We start from the raw sequence: 20,832 nt of genomic DNA, 5'->3' as shown, positions 1-20,832 counted from the left end.
CCGGGTCTGGGGAGGAGAGCGAACGTAGTTGCGTTCTGCGGCTCACGTTCAGTCGCTGGGGTATCCCGCCGCAAAAAAAAAAAAGCAAGGCGGGAGCGAGTGGGAGAGCATGCGCCCGGCCGTTTCCACGGCAATGGGTGGCGTTGGGGCGCGGGCCAGCGACGGAACGCAGTGGGCTCGAGGTTCGAATCCCGGCGATGCCAGCTCTTTGACTGGACCTTGGCGGGGCTTCCTTCTTGCCTGGCCTCGGATTCCTCCTCGGCGAAATAAGTACCTCCTGCAGGCTTCCCGGCCGCCGGCTGGACCTAATAGAGTGACAGAGCTTCCACTTGACACCCGGTGCAAGTCATTTAACCTTGTGCTTGGGGTCCTTCACCTGTAATTACCACAAGCTTCCACATTTGGGCACTGACTTAACACGTTTTGCTGCTCAGCTCTCTTGAGAACTCTAATTTGTAGGTCATTTATTATGAGGAACAGAAGTTCAGAGAGGTCAACTTTACACAGTTTAAAAACGACAGAACTGGGGCTTTAAAAATTAACTTCCTCCAACTTGGGCTAAAATCCAAACTCCTGCGTGCTCGCCTGACTTGTACCTCCATCTTCTTAGAATAGGGCTTGGCTCATGTAAGTGTTCAGTATATACTAAGTGAATGAAAGAACGAACGCGCTAACTGATCACTCCTGCCCATCAGTCTGGCTTTTTTTTGCTGGAGTCCAAGTGACCTTTTGGAGATGCAAACGTCGTGTCACTGGGACTTGTCCCGCACAGCTGCCTCTCACCAGCTTTATCTTCCGAGCCTACCAGTTCATCTACTGAAACATCTGTAGTGTGTGTCCCCATGCTGAAGGAAGTAGCGTGTCCTACCTCTAACCCCCAGGGACACCTTTCCTGACTTTAGTTCAAATAACAGCTTTGCAAGGAGCCCCTCTGCACGCCAGGCAGGGGTAAAAAGCAGTCCCAGTCGTAGTCCTGCCTCCACCTGCTGCGGTGCTAGATGTGGGAGAATGTGTCCTGGAGTGACAGAGTGGGCCCAGAGCCGAATATTGGGTCAGGAGACCCGAACTATATCAGGCGTGCTTTTTTTAAATTTAATTTTTTTAATTTTTTGGGACGGAGTCCCGCACTATCACTCAGGCCGGGGTGCAATGGTGCAATCTCGGGTCACTGCAACCTCTGCCTCCCGCCCTCAGGTAAACCTCCCGCCTCAGCCTGCCAAGTAGCTGTGACCACAGGTGCGCTGATTAGCTGTGGTGCCCACCTGATTCAGGTGTGCTGTCTTAGGTTAGCCTAAAATGAGCACCGGAGAGACCTGCTCTCCAAATACGGGTTGAGCATCCCTAATCCAAAAATCCGAAATCGGAAATGCTCCAAAGTCTGAAACTTTGAGCACTGACATGAGGCCACAGTGGAAAATTTTCTATCTGACCGCGTGAAGGTTCTCAGTAGAAATGCAGTTCCATAGCTGGGCGCAGTAGCTCAGGCCTGTAATCCCAGCACTCTGGGAGTCTGAGGTGGGAGGGTCCCTTGAGTCCAGGAGTTCAAGACCAGCCTGGGCAGTGTAGTGAAACCCCATCTCTATTTTTCTCAAAAAACAAAACAAAACAACAGTTGCACAACTGTAAAGACGATGCTGTTAACACTCAGAAAGAAATGCAGGCTGAACAGCGGACTTAAAGCCAGCCGTTGTTTATTGTTCTGTTGTTTAGCAGCTGATGCATGTGTTCTGGTGATGCTGCTGTGCCGCTTAGGTACCTTGAACACCTTGTTTTTCACTGTATTAATGGTGTGTCATATTTTTTACTGGTAAGGACTTATGTGTAAATAAATGTAAGAAAGTGATTGTCTTATTGGTAGCATAGAAATTCAGAGTCGGGAATGATGGCGATGCCAGACAACCACAGATTGCCCATATGTGTGGCTGAGATAGTGACACCTTTGCTTTCTGATGGTTCATTGTACACTAACTTTGTTTCATGATCAAAATTAAAAATATTGTAAAATTACCTTCAGACTGTGTGTATAAGGTGCACATCAAACATAAATAAATTTCATGTTTAGACTTGGGTCCCATCCTCAGGTTATCTCACTATGTATATGCAAATATTCCAAAATCCAAAAACATCTGGAATTCTAAAACTTCTGGTCCCAAGCATTTTGGATATGGGATCCTGAAACTGTAGTTTATTTGGGAATAATAGGGGATTGCAATTTAGATACATGCGCTATGCTGGATCATAGGTACGTCCAAAGAAGTTGGGGCAAATGGAAACTTTTAAAGACCCAAAAGGGAAGTCCACCTAAGCGGTTTTGAAACAAAGACCATTGGTTTCAGAGGCTTATTGCAGGAGCTGGCGTTAGTCCATTGGAGACAGGTGCACCAGGCAAGTGTCCTGTGCAAGTAACAGGCTCTAAGGAATTCCTGGCATAGTTCCTGTCATAGGCATACTTGCATGAGGCATACTTGCATACTTCATATCCTCTGGCTCCATTTTGTTAGAGTTTGACATGAGTGACTCCATTTTGATAAACGTGAAATATCTTTTCGATTGGTGCCTTCCTCCTCCCACGTTGTTGCTTATATAGAGAGAATGAGTTGCCCACTTCTCCACTTCTGGAATTTACCCAAGAGTTTTAAAAAAGAACCCTGGACATATGTTGAAGTTTCCTTCAATTTCCAGCTGTACCAAATGAGAAAAGATCATATTTTAAAATGTGTTACTGTCAACTCACGGTCAACTAATTTCTGAAAAGAGTTTCCTGTTTTGGTTAATTTAGGAAAGGGAGTACAATGAATGATAAGGAGGTGGAGTTGCATGTGGTCTACAGGGCACAGCTGTAGGTGGCAAATGAGCTGAGATGGTCATTGTGTGAATTGGAGCCGTCTTACCGCAGTGCTCCCTTCTCAGTGGGCTTCTCAGTTGCCTCCGGTGAAAGGATTCCTGTTTCTTTTCTCCCCATACCTTGCAATTTACATAACTTTTCCAAGATAGCTATCGTTAAGTAGAATTAAGCTCTTGCCTAGAGCAAGGGCAGTCAAGAATCAGATATATTAAAAAGTCTCCTTAATTGCATTTCCCTTTGTAGATAGTTTCAAGCATACAGCCTCTGAAAAACTCTGCACCAAGATGGGCTGATTTAATTACGTAAAAGAGATTTAGCCTAGAGTTAAGTTTTCCCTCTCTTCTCAGCTGTTTACCCTGTTAAAGTTTCACTGTTTTTGCAATTTCTCAAGGGCAGGCATCAACTTTAAGGGCTGGAACATTTAGGAGGATGGAAAGAGCACGTGCTCTGGCTCCAGAGATCTGCCTCTCACCAGATTCCTGACCTAAGGGAAGTCACAGAACCCTTGGGACCCCAGTCCCTTCACCGGCAAAGGAGACACAGTCCTGCCACAGGTGGCTGCTGATGGCATTCAGGAAATGGGGTTTGTCTCTTCCCTTCCCAGAACCAGACTTCCCAGTGTATAGCTCAGTACATTGTCATCCACTCTCTTCTTGAAAGCATTTGTGGATGGAAAGGCAGAGACTCCCAGGCTCAGGCCACCCTCCCCCATCAGCCTCCCGAATTGCTGGGACTACAGGGGTGCACCACCACACCTGGCTAATTTTTGTATTTTTTGTAGAGATGGGGTGTCACCAGGTTGACCAGGCTGGTATTGAACTCAGCCTAAGAGATCCACTGGCCTCGGCCTCCTGAAATGCTAGGATTATAGGCTTGAGTCACTGTGCCCAGCCGAGTAATTTTTTTTTTAATAAGTCATTTTTAAAAATTAAATTAAATTAATTTATTGGCACGGAGTTTTGCTCTTTGCCCAGTCTGGAGCACAAAGGTGTGATCTTGGCTCACTGCAACCTCTGCCTTCTGGGCTCAAGCGATTCTCCTGCCTCAGCCTCCCAAGTAGCTGGGATTATAAGCATGCGCCACCACGCCTCGCTAATTTTGTACTTTTAGTAGAGGTGGGGTTTCACCATGTTGGTCAGGCTGGTTTCCAACTCCTGACCTCAGGTGATCCGCCTGCCTCAGCCTCCCAAAGTGCCAGGATTACAGATGTGAGCCGCTGTGCCTGGCCGAGTAATTTTTTTTAAAAGAGAAAAGAAAAAGCAGAGCAAAACAAAATAGACATTTTAAACATCTTACAGATTTAAAGTTGCCTCCTTTTTTTTCAAGGAACACAAAATATATAGATGATTGAGTTTACTTATAATGCTTGGCATATTTATAGAAAAACACGGACTTAAAATTGGGTAACATAATCTTCTTTTTTAAATTAAAAAAACTGTAACGACATATTTGTTTCTTTATGGGGTATAATGTGATGTTATGATTTATGAGTATAATGTGGAATAATTAAATCAAGCTAATTAACATATCCATCAGCTCAAATAGTTATCATTTTGTGGTAAGTAAACATTTAAAATTTACTCTTAGCAAATTTGAAATGTACATTATTACTGTATTCACCATGCTGTGCAATATGTCTCAAAGAAAAAAACGATTCCTCTTGTCTAATTGAGGCTTTGTACCCTTTGATCATCATTTCTTCCTACACCCTCAGGCTCTGGTACCCACCATTCTACTCTCTGCTTCTTTGAGCTCCATTGTTTTAGAGTTCACATGTAAGAGAAAACATGCAGTGTTTGTCCTTCTGTGCTGGCATATTTTACTTAGGACAGTGTTCTCCAGTGTCATCCATGTTGTCACAAACGTCAACATTTCTTTTTTACAGCTGAATAATATTCCGTTGTGTATATGTCCCACATTAAAAAAATCATTCATGTGTCGTTGGCCACTGAGGCCGATTCCATACTTGACTATTGTGAATAGCACAACAGTGAACATGGTTCAGTCATTCCTTTCAATATACTGGTTTCAAATCTTTTGAGTTATTTTAAATCATGTAATACATGGAGCTGCAAAAGGTGGAACTCTGGAATCGGATGCCTTTGTGTTCAACACAGTCTGATCAAGGCAGGATGGGTGGGGTAGGGACCTGGCCTTAGAGGATGCCAGTGGAAGCTGCGGGTTGTCTGAATAAGAAAAGGGCAGCATCCCATAGTGGGCAGTGGGGGAAAAGAGGACCAGCTCAGCCATGGGACCTGGAGCCAAGGACCAGGAGAGCTTGGGGTGTCCTGGCATTGCTGGAGGGCATTTTAATTCAGCCCCGAGACTTCTTGTAGGGCTCTAACTGGCTTCTTTCTTAGTGTTAGATATTCTCCTTGTGTCCTTGCTGGTGGGCCTCTTCTTCAGGAATGGCTACCATTTCTCTGCCCCTTAGGGTAATTATTATTGCTTATTAATTTTTTTTTTTTACTATTAGGCTGGTCATCAGTTTACCTAGATGTTTATGCCAAACTTTGTGCTGTTTGCTAGGCATGCAAAGTCCAATATGACATGTTTTTTCCTCTTGAGGATTTCATGCAGTCCTGGCAGTGGAACACGGATTCCTGTAGGAATGGGTCTAGGTGCTGTGATGGAAGTAAGCCTTGAGTATTGAGGGTTTCAGAGTGGGTGCATCTACCCCAGCTCCAGGGATTGTGGGAAGGCTTCCTGAAGGAGGAGATGTTTTGAGCTGGGTCTTGTAGGGTGAGCAGAGGTGCCCTGTAGAAAGGACAGCTGGTGCAGTGACACAGGCGTGACCCACCCTTTGTGACCAGGTGAGCACTGAGTTTGGGGAGGGGCATGGGGTGCTGGAGGTCTGTGATGAAGGGCCTTTGAGTAGTGGGAAGCTGTCAGGACTTTATTTTGGAAACGTTGAGGGACAGGAAGATAACAAGGCTGGCTAATTAGCCTTTCAGAAAGAAAGATCTCTGGCAGCTGCCAAGAGACAGGTTTTTTCTTTCTTTTTTTTTGGCGTACTATATACATGCTGAAATGCATAGACCTTAAGTGTAGAGTCTGACCACTCACATAACCCACACTCCTAACAATATACAGAACTTTTTCATCAGCCCAGAAAGTTTTCTCTTGCCCCTTACTATCCCATCCCTGCTCCTCACCCCAAGCAACCACTAGTCTTTTTTTGTTTGTTTTTGAGATGGAGTCTTGCCCTTGTTGCCCAGGATGGAGGGCAATGGCACGATCTCGGCTCACTGCAACCTCCTCCTCCCAGGTTCCAGCAATTCTCCTGCCTCAGCCTCCCGAGTAGCTGGGATTACAGGGGGATACCACCACACCTGGTTAATTTCTGTATTTTTAGTGGAGACGGGGTTTCACCATGTTGGCCAGGCTGGTCTGGAACTCCTCACCTCAAGTGATTTGCCCACCTCGGTCTCCCAAAGGGCTGGGGATTACAGGCGTGAGCCACCACTCCCGGCCGCAACCACTAGTCTTGATGTCACCATAGATGAGTTTCTTCTTCTATAGAACATCATATAATTCTTTTGTGTCTGGTTTCCTTTATTCAACATAAAGCTTCTGAGATTCAGTAGTTTGTTTCTTTCTGTTGCATGGATACAGCCCTAGTCTATTTCCAGTTTTTCGTTATTGGGAATAAAGCTGCAGTGAATGTTCCCGTACAAGCCTTTTTGTGGATATTTATTTTCATTTCTTCTGGGTTAATAAGTACATAGGAGTGGAATTTCTGGGTTATAGAGTAGTTATGTTTAACTTTTTAAGAAACTTCCAAATAGCTTTCCAGAGTAGTTTGTATCATTTTACATTCCCATCAGCAACATCAGAGAATTCTGCTTGCTCTCTGTCCTCACCAGCATTTGGTGTTGTCAGTCTTTCATTTTGCCTTCCCTAGAGGATATGCAGTGGTATCTCCCTTAATTTGCATTTCCCTGATGACCAATGATGTTGAACATTTTTTCTTGTGCTTATTCGTCATTTGTGTCATCTTTAGAGACGTGTCTATTCAAGTCTTTGGGCTATTTTAATAAATTGGGGGCTGGGTGGTAGCTCACGCCAGTAATCCCAGCACTTTGGGAGGCCAAGGCGGGTGGATCACCTGAGGTCAGGAGTTCAAGACCAGCTTGGCCAACATGGTGAAACCCTATCTCTACTGAAACTTAAAAAAAAAAAAAAAAAAAAAAATTAGCCAGGCTTGGTGGCTCATGCCTGTAGTCCTGTAGCTATTCAGGAGGCTGAGGCATGAGAATCGCTTGAACCTGGGAGTAGAGGTTGCAGTGAGCTGAAATTGCACCACTGAACTCTAGCCTGGGCAACAGAGTGAGACTTGGTCTCAAAAAAAATTAAAAATAAAAAATAAATTGGGGGCTGAGTGTGGTGGCTCATGCCTTCAATCTCAGCATTTTGGGAGTCTGAGGTGGGAGGACTGCTTGAGGACAGGAGTTCAAGATTATCCTTGGCAACATACAACATAGTGAGATCCCACCTCTACAAAAAAAAAAAAAAAAAAAAAAAAAAACCCAGCTGGGCATGGTGGTGGATGCCTTTGGTCCCAGCTAATCAGGAGGCTGAGGTGGGAGGATCGCTTGAGCCCAGGAATTCAAGGCTGCAGTGAGCTGTGAACATGCCGTTGCACTCCAGCCTGGGCATCAGTGAAACAGTTTCTCTAAAAATAAATAAATAGGTAAGTAAATACATAAATAGGGTTTATTGTCTTTTTGTTGCTGGAATGTAAGAGTTCTTTATATATTCTGGATATTTGTCTTTTGTTGTATATGTGTGTGTGTGTGTATGTTGTGAATATTTTCTCCCAATTTCTGCTTACCTATTTGTCTTTTATCTTTTGATGAACAGAAGTTTGTGATTTTATTGGAGTTTTATTTGCCATTATTTTTACATTTATCGGAAGTGCTTTTTGTATCTTCTCTTAAGAAATGTTTTCCTACTTTAAGGTCCAAAGAAAATCTCCTAAGTTTTTTTGTTTTTTTTAAAGGTTTATATTTCTTGCTTTTGTTAGGTGTACTGTCTATCTCTAATAAGTTTGTGTATGGTATGAAGTAGGGATGGAGAATGTTTTTTTCTTGCACGTGGATATCCAGTTTTTCTAGCCTCGTTTGTTAGAAGAACCTTTTCTTCCTCCATTGAGTTACTTTGGCTCTTTTCTTGAAAATTATGCATCAGTTCACTCCTGAACTGTCTGGTCTGTTCCATTGCTCTATTTGTTTATTCTTTATCAGTACCACACTGCCTTGATTACCACAGCTTTATAGTAATTTTTGAAGTATAAAGAATAAGCAAGAGAACACTTTTTGGAGGGACAAAAGTGCAGGCAGGAGAATTTCATTAGGTGCTGTCCTAGTGCAGTCCAGGCTGTAGGGATGAGAAGGGACAGATTTAGAGAAATAGTTCAGAGAGGAAGCCCCTGGGACTGGTGAGGGCTTGGCTTTTACCTTAGGGACCTGCAGGCATTCCATCCATGTTTGTTTCTAGGGAAAGAGGAATGGTGAACATAACAGGCTCAGGGACATGAAAACTCTGCAGGTTTCCTATGTGCAGCCCTGGGTCTGTAATCTTCAATTTCCTCCTGTGGTGGTAGAGAGAAGCATCTTTTGAATTCTGCCTGTTTTTGTTTCTGAGTTGGTGCAAGGGGCTTGTTCAGGGCTAGCCAGGTTCCTGGAAGCATCTTGGGAAGACCCTTCCTCAGGGAGAGAGCCCCACAGGGAACCAGGCTCAGGTAATGCAGGGAAAAGGGGCCCTGGGGGGAAGCAGAACTGGGTGAAGTCCTGGTCCTGCTGTCTAACAGCCCTGGGACCTTGGCAAGTATCTTGAGTCACCATCGCCTCCTATATTATATATTACATGAAAATGGTCCCCACAGACCTATTTGGTAGCATGCTCGTAGAGTTTTCATAGAGGAGGATTGGGAACATACCTGGCATATGGCAGGGGACTTTACTCTTTTCCACCATCTGTTTTTTCCTTCTTTCCCTCTCCTCTCTTCCCCTTCCATTCTCCCTCTGTCAGTCTTCACCTTCTTTCCCTGAACATTTTATCACTTTTAATAGTATCTGGGAGAATTAAATGCATGAGGAGGGATTGGATCTAATCCCTCATGCAGTTGCAGGGGAATAAGATAGGGTCTGGTCATAACTATCATTTCTGTAGACCTGCTCAGTCAGGTGCTTCACACCCATTCTTTAGTTTATTCTTCACAAAAGCTCTGCAAGGTGGGCTTATTATCTCTGCTTTCCAAGTGAGGATACAGAAGCTCAGGCTGGTCCCTGTGGCTGTCCAGCCCCACTCAATCTCTCCCTAGTGCTACTGGCCATCTGTGCTTGCTGATGTGGCCATAAACATCTCTGAAGTGCCTGCTGTGTGTGAGGCCCTATCTGGGCTGCGTGCAATGGCCAAGGCATGAGCCGTTAGGTGGCCGCACAGCACTACTCACATATCCTCTATGGGAATGGTACTCCCAGGAATTAGGCATTGAGGGGTCCTTGAGACCTGTTCTGAAGGAACTCATAGTCTGTAAGGCAGACAAAACTAATTAAAATGAGCAAAAGGTTTGAAAGATACTTTAACAGAAGAATGTATAAAAATGGTCAATAAATGTATGAAAAGATGCTCAATCTCACTAGTTCCTAGGAAAATGCAAATTAAAAGCACAATGAGACACTACTACGTACCCACTAGAATGGTGAAAATTAAAAAGACAATCCCAAGTGCTGATAAGGATGTGAAGCTGGAACTTTGATACATCATTGGTAGGAATGCAAAATGGTACAGCTACTTTGGAAAATAGTTTGCTGGCTTCTTACAATGTTGAAGGTACACTTATATATTAATCTGCTTTCATGCTGCTGAGAAAGACATACCCGAGACTGGGTAATTTATAAAGAAAAAGAGGTTTAGGCTGGGTGCGGTGGCTCACGCCTATAATCCCAGCACTTTGGGAGGCTGAGGCGGGCGGATCACGAGGTCAGGAGATTGAGACCATCCTGGCTAACATGGTGAAACCCTGTCTCTACTAAAAATACAAGAAATTAGCTGGGCGTGGTGGTGGGCGCCTGTAGTCCCAGCTACTCGGGAGGCTGAGGCAGGAGAATGGTGTGAACCCGGGAGGCGGAGCTTGCAGTGAGCCGAGATCGCACCACTGTACTCCAGCCTGGGCGACAGCGTGAGACTCTGTCTCAAAAAAAAAAAAAAAAAAAAAAAAGAAATAGAGATTTAGTGGACTCACAGTTCCACATGGCTGTGGAGGCCTTACAATCATGGCAGAAGGCAAAAGGCACTTTTTACTTGGGAGTAGGCAACAGAGAATGAGAATCAAGTGAAAGGGGAAACCTCTTATGAAACCATCAGGTCTCATGAGACTTATTAACTATCATCAAAACAGTATGGGGGAAACAGTCCCCAAGATTCAATTTATCTCCCATTGGGTTCCTCCTACAACGTGTGGGAATTATGGGGGCTACAATTTAAGATGAAATTTGGGTGGAAATGCAGCCAGGCCATATCAACTTACCATAAAAGGTAGCAATCTTATTCCAAGAAAAATGAAACCTATGTCTATCTGAAGACAGGTATGCACATGTTCATAGCAGCTTTATTTGTAATAGCCCTGTCTTAGTCTGATTTCTGTTGCTTATAACAGAATACCTGAAGTTGGGTAATTTATAAGGAAAGGAATTTATTTCTTATAGTTCTGGAGGCTGAGAAGGCCAAGGTCAAGGGGCTGCATCTGGTGAGGGCCTTCTTGCTGGGTGGGTACTTTTTGAAGAGTCCCAAGGTGGCACAGGGTATCAATGGCAAGGGGCCGAGTTTGCTAATGTACTATGATCAGGACTCTTTTCCTCTTCTTATAAAGCCACCAGTTCTACTCCCATCATAACCCATTAATCCATTAACTCTTTAATTCATTCATGAGAGCAGAGCCATCATGGTCCAATCACATCTTAAAGGCCCCACCTCTCAGCAGTGCCACATTGGGGATTAAGTTTCAACATGCATTTCTGGAGGGAACATTGAAAGCATAGCAAGCCCCAAACTGGAACCAGCCCAAATGCTCATTAGCTGGTGAATAGCTAAACAAATTGTGGTATATCCATACAAAGGAATACTACTTGGCAATGAAAAAGGATGAAAAAGTGATGCAGGCAACAACCTGGACTAATCTCAAGGTTGTATTAAAGAAGCCAGACACAAAAGGCAACATACTTTGAGGATGGGAGAAATTAGAACCTTTGTTCACTGTTTGTTGGAATGTAAAAATAGTGCAGCTGCTGTGGAAAACAGTATGGAAATTTCTCAAAAAATTACAGATAGAATTACCATGTGATTTAGCAACTTCACTTCTTGGAATATATTTCCCAAAATTGAAAGCAGAGTCTCAAAGAGATATTTGTATACCCATGTTCATAACAGCATTATTCATAATAGCTAAAACTTGGAAACAAACTAAGGGATGAAAGGCTAAGCAAAATGTAATGTATACATAGAATAAAGTATTATTCAGCCTTAAAAAGGGTGGAAACCTGACACGGGCTACCACATGATGAACCTTGAGGCCATTGTGCACAGTGAAATAAGATAGTCACAAAAAGACAATTACCAAATGATTACCCTTACATGAGATTCCTAGAGTAGTTAAATTCAAAGAGACAGAATGTGGGATGGTGGTTGCCAGGAGCTGGGGGAGGAGGCATCCGGAGTTAGTGTTTAATGGACATAGAGTTTCGGTTTTGTAAGATGAAAAATTTCTGGTGATGGATGGTCGAGATGGTTGCACAACAATGTGAATGTATCTAATGCCACTGAACTGTATACCTGCAAATAGTTAAGATGGTACATTTTATGTGTATTTACCATAAACACACATTTACGTGGGGGTAGGGGGTGAGGGCACTGACTGAAGAGGCACCGGGAGCTTGGTGCGGGCACTTGGGACTGGTCTGTGTCTTGACTGTGGTGATGGCGACACAACCCTGTCTCTCGATTTAAACTTATTCACTTGTACAAGGGTCGCTTGGGCAGTGCCAGAAGCTTCTACAAGGTAGAGTAGGGGGATCAGTGACATGGTCACTGCCAGTCACTTCTGCCTGGGCTGGGCGAGGGGCTCAGGAAAGCCACAGGATGATGTTTGAGCAGAGTGACCAGGCCAAGGGGATACAGCAGGGGGCAAGGCAGGGAAGCATGAGGGAGCCCGACAAGGTACGCAGCCTCTGCCTCCCCCCGGACTGGCCAGAGCTCCTCTGAGGTGGGGCAATCACAGCCCGGAGTCCGACAGTGAACTTCCAGGTCCGTGTGCGTTCTTTGTACAGGGGTCAGGCCTGAGCTGCCGAGCACTGGGGTGGAGGGAGGGGAGTGTGCTCAGCTGGCCGCTCTCCTGCTGGAGGTGCCAGCACTCTGGCTGAGCCATCCAGTAGCCTCTGGCTTGTGAGGCCCTGCCCACGTCCTGAGTCTCTACCTCCATCGGCAGGGTCAACTCCCCATCCATCTAGCCTGCCTTTCTCTCCTCTCCTTGGGCTTGCTTCTTGCTGAGTTGGGTGTTTGTGGGGTCCCCCACCTCAGAAATGTGGGCTCTGGGAAATAGCACCGGCTTTGGAGTCCCGGAGACCTAGCTTTGCATTTTAGACCAACAATGTGATAGTTCTTGTGACTTCTTTGAGCCTCAATTTCCATTTCTACAAAATTGTAGCTAAACATGTCATCTGAGGATTTTATTCTCTGAAGAACCAAATCAGGTGAGGTACACACTGGACTGGCTGGTGCTCAGGAAGTGTTTTTGAGGTGATCTTGAGAGTTCTTGCTGAGCAAGCCCATGTTGAACTCAGCGCCTAAGACTCCATCAGAGGCAGCTTGCAGCTTTTGAAAGTCTGTCGGGGAGTATCACTGCCTGACAATGCACAGGACTTGCAGCTGTCCTTGGCCCCACTTCCTGTATGCCACTTAGCTCCCCACGGGTGCGTGCCAGCCTTCTGCCTGAGCCGAGGCTCCTGCCCCGGTGCCTTGTCCATCCCGACAGCATGAAGCTCCAGCACTCACGTTCTTAACCACCAGAGAGGTTATCTGCAATCATAGCTTCCACCGTGTCCCAGTGCTGTGTGAGGTGCTCTCCAGCCATCGTTCTCTGCCAGCGTAACTGCAGTTCTCTCATGTTGGGATATTATCTTTGATTTACAGACAAATAAACGGAGGGGCAGAGAGGTTTGGTCACATGCTGGTAGGTGGTCCAGCCAGGATTTGAGCTTTGGGCTGTCCAATCCCAAACCAAACTGTGCTCTTTTCAGGCTACTGAGTGGACTCCATCACATTTCTTGAGCACCTGGGCCGTCAGCTCTTCCCACCCTACCTCATTTAATTTAATGAGGACCCAGGGAGGCAGATGCTGTTATTGCCATTATACAGATTAGGAAACGGGCTCAGCAGGGCAGAGTCATGGCACAGAGTCCACTCCTCACTAGGAGTGCAGCCAGACTCACCCAGGTCAGTGTGGTCCCAAAGCACAGGTCTTTATACCTGCAGGCTGTGGGTTAGCTCCTTTTATTTCCTCTATTGTCATTGCTTTCATGTCTCTGTTCCTTTCCCTCTTTGGGCCTCATTGTTCCTTAGAGATTGATAGAAGCATTTCATACTTTGGGGTTATTAACCCTTTCCTGCCAGAGTTTGCCGTTTGCCCTTGTGGTGGGTTTGACCTGCTCTCAGGTGTGGACCCTGGCTTTATCCTCAGTTCCCTACGCAATGCGGGGAGGGGGTGAGGGGCAATGATTAAGATCATTGGACTTTAGGGAAATGTGGGAATATAGAGATACAGTTGCAGAAATGCAAGGTGCCCTGGAACACCAGGCTTTGATTCTGCCTTTTTAATGTTGATCTCACTCTCCTCTTCTTCTCTTTCTCCTGCTCTAAATTTTTAGAAGACAAAGTAATCAAGAAAAACATTCTGTACTTTTCCTTTTTAATCTCCTTTGGTCTTTGCTCTCTAATGGGAAGACTATGTAAGAAATGCCCACAGAAGGGCTTGAATTGGGAAAAGAGTTTTGGTGATGGGAACTGATGGCTAGACATCAGGTAGGCAGGAACATTGATGGGATTTGGTGACTGCTTCTTGGTGCCCTTCCAGGGGAGGAGTCAAAGGTGAGAGGGTGGCCAGGAGGGTGCTGTGCCCTGGATCCCTGGGGGTGTCCGGGAGGCTGGTTCTGTTGAGTGGGAGGAGAGTTCCTCTTTGGGACACAGTGGCTTTGACGGTTCACCTGACGGTCTGACGCTTCTACCAGAATGTCCCAGGGAAGAGGGGGCATGAGCGATTTGTGTGGGGCATGGTGTTTGGAATTCTTGGATGCAAGGAACATAGATTTGATCAGGGCATTCTTTATTATTGGTCATATTATTTTAGTTCAGAATTCTTTAGCAAGACTACTGGAGTGTCTGAATAGTTGGCTGTCCTGCGCTGTCAGGTTCCCCCGCTGCCTCTTCTGGGCATGCTCTCTATCTCTTCTGCCTTCCCTTGCCTCCTTCTCCTGCTGCTATTATTTAGGTCATTCTTTTTTTTTTTTTTTTTTTTGAGATGGAGTCTCGCTCCTTCACCCAGGCTGGAGTGAAGTGGCGTGATCTCAGCTCACTCAGCTCCACCTCCTGGGTTCAAGCAATTCTTCTGCCTCAGCCTCCAGAGTAGCTGGGACTACAGGCATCTGCCACCACGCACAGCTAATTTTTTTTGTATGTTTAATAGAGACGGGGTTTTGCCGTGTTGGCCAGGCTGGTCTCGAACTCCTGACCTCAGGTAATCCACCCACCTCAGCCTCCCAAAGTGCTGGGATTACAGGCGTGAGCCACCGCACCTGGCCCCGGTTGAGTCATCCTTCTGCGTGTTCCTGACCGGCCCTGGTGGCTCCCTTATCCCAGGGCTTTTGGAGTTTGCTCTGTGTGCAGTCTGAGCAGGTAGGAGGGACTATGTGACATAGGGGTCTGTTGCTCAGCACTGAGCATGTTAAATATTGTTGTACTGGCTGGGTGCGGTGGCTCACGCCTGTAATCCCAGCGCTTTGGGAGGCCGAGGCAGGTGGATCACTTGAGCCCAGGGATTTGAGATCAGCCTGGCCAACATAGTGAAACCCCTTCTTTTTCTTTTTTTTTTTAAGTTTTTAGTTTTTAGTTTTTTGAGATGGAGTCTTGCTCTGTCGCCCAGGCTGGAGTGCAGTGGCGCGATCTCGGCTCACTGCAAGCTCCGCCTTCCAGGTTCACGCCATTCTCCTGCCTCAGCCTCCTGAGTAGCTGGGACTACAGGCGCCCGCTACCACGCCCGGCTAATTTTTTTGTATTTTTAGTAGAGACGGGGTTTCACCGTGTTAGCCAGGATGGTCTGGATCTCCTGATTTCGTGATCCGCCCACCTCGGCCTCCCAAAGTGCTGGGATTATAGGTGTGAGCCACCGCGCCAGGCTGGTGAAACCCCTTCTCTACTAAAAATACAAAAAAAGGTGGGCGCGGTGGCTCACACCTGTAATCCCAGCACTTTGGGAGGCTGAGGCGGGCGGATCACAAGGTCAGGAGTTCAATACCAGCCTGGCCAAGATAGTGAAACCCTGTCTCTACTAAAAATACAAAAATTAGCTGGGCATGGTGGCGGGTGCCCGTAATCCCAGGTACTCGGGAGGCTGAGGCGGATAATTGCTTGAACCAGGGAGGCGGAGGTTGCAGTAAGCCGAGATCGTGCCACTGCACTCCAGCCTGGGTGACAGAGCGAGACCAACGGAGTGAGACTCCATCTCAAAACCAAACCAAACCAAAAACAAACCAAAACAATTAGCCAGATGTGGCGGTGGGCACCTGTAATCCCAGCTACTCTGGAGGCTAAGGTGGGAGGATCGCTTGAACCTGGTGGGAGGAGGTTGCAGTGAGCCGAAATCGCGCCACTGCACTCCAGCCTGGGCGACATAGCGAGACTCGTCTCCAAAAAAAAAAAAAAAATTGTTGGATGAGTTTCCTGACTGATGGCAGCTCAGAACCTTTAATATGCCTGAGAGAGATACGTAGAGTCCAAGTTCTTCTAGACGCTGGGCGCTTCTCGCCTGCAGCCTCCTGGGACTGGAGCGGGCTCCCAGAGACCTAGGAGGGCCCCCTGCTGGGTGGGGGCGGCTACCAGCCTCAGGCCACACCCCCTCGGAGTGCTGGTTGGTCTGTGGATGGTGTCATGTGCTCATTCTGGGCCAATCAGAGCCTCTGTGGCGGCAGGATGCCCTGTCCCACCTGGGCAGGGCTGTGGCTGTATTGGAGAGAAGCGCGGGTGGGTGGCGCCAGCCAGGGATAACTAGGGTGGTAGGGCTTCCTGGGAGAGTGCAGGAGTCTGAGAAGAAAGGGTGTAGATGGAGAGGCGGTGGCCTCACCTCTGCATGCTCCGTGGGAAGCGGCGGAGGCGCCCAGCATCCCTCCTACTCTGCCCTTGGTGGAGGTTTACGAGGTAATTCTCCCGATGCGAGTTTCCACTCTGAACTTTCCTGTTGATTCTTGGGTGGCTTCAGAGGTGTCTCAGCTGTTCTCCACTCCTGGTCGCCTATAGCAACTCCTGGCAGGAACGCTGTGCTGCTTTGCAGGGTGGCCTGGGACTCAGGGGCTGCCTTTGTTGGCTAGAGATGCGGCCTGGGTCTGGGGAGCCTCCTTGTTTAGAGATGGCCCGCGCCTGGGGGTGGCACCTCCTTGGTTAGAGATGGGGCCAGGGCCTGGGGGTGGTGCCTGTTTGGTTAGAGATGCGGGCAGGGCTTGGGAGCAGCTCCTCCTTAGTTAGAGACGCAGGCAGAGCCTGGGGGTGGCGCCTCCTTGGTTAGAGACTTGGGCATCTGGGGGGTGGCACCTCATTCGTTAGAGATGGGACTTGGGCCTGCGGATGGGCTCCTCCTTGGTTAGAGATGCGGGTAGGGCCTGGGGGCAGTGCCTCCTTGGTTAGAGATGCCACCTGGGCCTGGGGGTGGGTGGTACCTCCTTGGTTAGAGATGCAGGCAGGGCCTGGGGATGGCACCTCCTTGGTTAAAGACCTGGGTGTCTAGAGGGTGGCACCTTATTCGTTAGAGATGGGACTTGGGCCTGCGGATGGGCTCCTTCTTGGTTAGAGATGCGGGTAGGGCCTGGGGGCAGCGCCTCCTTGGTTAGAGATGCCGCCTGGGCCTGGGGGTGGTGGTACCTCCTTGTTTAGAGAGGCAGGTAGGGCCTGGGGGTGGCGCCTCCTTGATTAGAGACGCAGGCAGGGCCTGGGGGGCGGTGCTGCCTTTGTTAGAGATGGCCGAGGCCTAGGGGGTGGTGCCACCTTGGTTAGAGATGCGGGCAAGGCCTGGGGGCAGCGCCTCCTTGGTTAGAGATGCTGCCTGGGCCTGGGGGGGCGGTGCCACCTTTGTTAGAGATGGCCCAGGCTTGAGGAGTGGCGCCACCTTGGTTAGAGATGCGGGCAGGGCCTGAGGGCAGCGCCTTCCTGGTTAGAGATGCCGCCTGGGCCTGGGGGTGGTGGTGCTTCCTTGGTTAGAGATGCAGGCAGGGCCTGGGGGTGGGGGCGGTGCCGCCTTTGTTAGAGATGGCCCAGGCCTGGGGGCTGGCGCCATCTTGGTTAAGATGGCCGGGCCTGGAGGGTGTCGCCTCCTTGGTTGGAGATGGCCGGGCCTGGGGGCGGCGCATCCTTAGTTACAGACGGAGGGCCTGGGCCTGGCAGCCGGGGAGTGGCTCTTGCCTTTCAGAGACAAAGATGGAGAGAGCAAGGGGTGTGGGATTTGCTCAAGAGCATGGCCAGGGGCCCTACTGGGAGCAGAGCCGAGGCTTCTCACTTCTCAGAGCGTCTGCGAGGGCCTTCCTGGCCGGGGTGCCTCCCGGGGAGGATGTGGACGCAACCCCCTTGCCCTGGGTCTGGAGTGAGCTCCTCCACTGCAGCCTGGGCCATGGTTGGTTCGTCCTCCTCTGGCCGCTGCCTTCTCCTGGGTTCTCCCTGCCTGGCTCCCTCTCCTGAAGCCCTGAGGCCCATCAGTTTGCGGTGCGACCATCCTGCTGTGGGCATGAGAATCCTCCCTTTCCCAGGTGACTTCATTTTCGTGTTTTTTTCAATGTGGAGATGTCTTTTGAGAACTAATTTTCCAACTTTAAAAAATGAAGACCTTAGATATATAATGAGGCAACATTTAGGGAATTGTAGTTATAGTGATAACTACGGTAATGGATTTGATAGCTTTTTCTATTTAATACTCCGAATGTCTTCTAGGGAGAAAGGGTTTGGTTACATGGACACCTTTTATTCTTTGAGCCAACTTGATTTGAGGATTCCAGTGGGGAGGGGGCACAGGAACACACGAGAGCTGAAGTTTCTGCAAGTAAAAGACCATGGATCTGGAGCTTCTGGAGCCTTTAGAGAGGCAGGGAAGATCCAGCGATGGGAAGGAGAGGCAAATGAACTAGGAGGATGGCTAAATGGAGCCTGTTGTGTGTTGACCTCTCCTTGAGATGCTCAAATACCGAAGGCATGTTGGATGTAGGGTTTGTTCTCATTTAACCTGTTATTATGACATAATTTATACTTACAGAAAAATGGAGAGAGTAGTACAAAAACTTTTCATATGCCCTTCACTCAGTCTCCTGAGTGTTAGTATTTTACTACATTGCTTTGTCCTCTGTCTCAGCCATTTGGGATAAAGTTGCAGAGCTGATGCCCCTTTGCCTATTCCTAAGTATCTTCGGTGTTTATTTCCTAAACACAAGGACATTCTCCCACATAACCACATTTCAGTTATCAAAGTGAGAAACAGCATCAGTGTAGCGCTCCTCTTGAGATGTCACTGATTGTCCCAGCGACACCCTTTATGGCGGAAGGACACGTCAGCCACGCGCCTCATTCCAGCGTCATATTTATGGCGGAAGGACACCTCAGCTGCGCTCCGCGTTCCAGCGTCATGTCTCTTCACTCTGAATGTGGAGCGCTGCCTCTGGCCTTGTGTTCCAGGACATTGATATTTTTGTGGAGTATGGGCCAGTTATTTTGTAGACTCCACCTCCCTTTGGCTGTGTGTAATGCTTCCTCGTGAGTGGATTTAAATTCTGCATTTCTGGGCAGGAATGACGCAGAAATAATGCTGCGTTCTCAGCACACCATAGCAGGAGGCACGTGATCATGATTTGTCCCATTGATGGTGATGCTACATATTTGAGAGGGTCAGGTTTCTTCACTGTAAAGTTACTGTATTTCCCCTTTGTAATGAAATGCCTTGTGGTGAGCTATTTGAGACCGTGTGTTTATCCTGCTACTCCTCACTCCAAGGACTTTCTTCATTCAGTAGTTTCAGCACCCATTGATGATTCTTGCCAGACTTGGTTAGCATCAGGATGGCTGCTACGTGATGGGTGTCTAATTCCGTCATTTCTTCCGCATTTACTAGTTGTCTTCTCCCACCCCCCGCGCGCCGTTTTATTGAGGTATAATTAACAAAAATTGTATGTAAGTAAGGTATACAATGTGATGCTTTGATACAGGCATGCATTGTGAAATGATTATTACAGTCAGCTAATTCACATAGCCGCACCTCACATTGTTACTATTTTGTTTTACTAGTTGTCTGTGTAAGGAAGAACGTTCTCTTTTCCTTTATTTATATTTGTGTAGACTCAGGAATGCTTATTTTAGTCAGTGGTCTGTAATCTTTTCTCATTGTTTAATTTGGTGCTCAGATTGCCCCATATTTGGCCAGTTGTGTTAAAGTGGGCCTTTGTATTCCTTCAGCGTGCCCCCGCTTTTGTGAGGACTTCCTTACTTTCTGGTACAAGATATTCTGGGCTCATTTTCTGCTTTCCCTGTTCCAGCTCTGGAATCAACTATTTCTACAAGGAGACCTGCTTTCTTTTAGTGGAGAGTGGCATTTAGAAACGGAGATCTGGGAACTAGGTGAGCTGGGTGTCATTGCCTCTCCACCCTCTCAGAAACACAGCTAGGAAACAGAAGTATGTATGTACATATACGAGACATACATGTATCTAAATTCAAGACACACCTACACAATCTGTATTTCCCTCTTAAAAATCATTGAGTTCACATGGATTTTTCCAGTTGCAATTCAACAGCACAGTGTATTCTATCCTCTCTCCTTTCCATATTGGTAACTCCCTTCTCTGACAAAGAAAAATCTGGATCTCACTATCCATAATATAGTTACTTATTTGCTCAGTCCTGGACTATACTAAAAATAGTTTCAGAATCAGGAAACCATGTCTTTGTGAAAAAGAAGCCCGCTACCTAGAGTTCAGTATTTAATTAGAGCTCTTCTTCTCTTTAGCCTGAGGCATCTGGTGTAAACAGCAGCTTCCAAAGTTACTTGGGTTGATCGTCTCCTATTTCAGTGCAATTATGGTTATTCATTTAAAGTATGGTTTTGTTCATTTGTTTGTTTGTATTTTGTTTTAAGATTTCCACCCATACTTGTTTATTGTATTTACTTTCATCCTTTGACTAGGTGAATTTTGGAGGTGAGCGTATTTCAGTGAAAGGACTGAGTTTCGCTTCTTTTTGTTTGTGGGGCATGAACAGAGAATGGCAGAGGCCTGAGGGTGTAAGTTTCCAGGAAGGAGTAGAAGTCCTGGGCGGCCATAGCCCTGAAGGGACTTGCCGCATTGAGGTAGGGCTGGGGAGCACCTGCTGACACCTGGATTCTGAAACCCTTCAGCAAGAGTCTTTCTTCCACTGCTTTGTCTTGGTTCTGGTTTCTCTTCCTTCAAATCACCATTCTGATTTGCATTTATTCCCATTTTATAGATGAAGAGTCAGAGAGTCAGAGAAGTTGTGTTTTCTCCTCTGCTGGGGATTGGACTGGGGGCTTTCCCACCCTGAGCCTGATCTTTCTTCCTTGGCACACCATCTTCCTTTTCTAGAAAATGAGCGTTAAGAATGACTTAGTTCAGGCCGGGCACGGTGGCTTACGTCTGTAATCTCAGCACTTTGGGAGGCTGAGGTGGGAGTTCGAG

General features: G+C 47.2%; 1 protein-coding gene across 4 annotated transcripts in view; it reads left to right on the top strand.

The window, feature by feature from the left end:
- Positions 1–20,832, top strand: part of ZFAT (zinc finger and AT-hook domain containing) — a 321,691-nt gene that overhangs the window by 87,924 nt on the left and 212,935 nt on the right. The window contains exon 1 of one of the 4 annotated variants that reach the window (XM_024929945.4): positions 15,915–16,312. The exons of 2 other annotated variants lie outside the window; for them this stretch is intronic. Coding sequence is in view for 1 of the 2 variants with exons in the window: in XM_055116973.2 (XP_054972948.1) it covers positions 18,892–18,901 (10 nt within the window). In the remaining variant the exon portion in view is untranslated. Of the gene's footprint in view, positions 1–15,914; positions 16,313–18,727; positions 18,902–20,832 lie in introns of those variants that run through there. One more of the 4 variants, XM_055116973.2, reaches the window with a different exon arrangement.

This window comes from Pan paniscus, chromosome 7, assembly GCF_029289425.2.
Source record: "Pan paniscus chromosome 7, NHGRI_mPanPan1-v2.0_pri, whole genome shotgun sequence".
Classification (NCBI taxonomy): domain Eukaryota; kingdom Metazoa; phylum Chordata; class Mammalia; order Primates; family Hominidae; genus Pan; species Pan paniscus.
The sequence above is the reverse complement of the archived record's forward strand: the minus strand, read 5'-3'. Positions and strand labels throughout refer to the sequence as shown.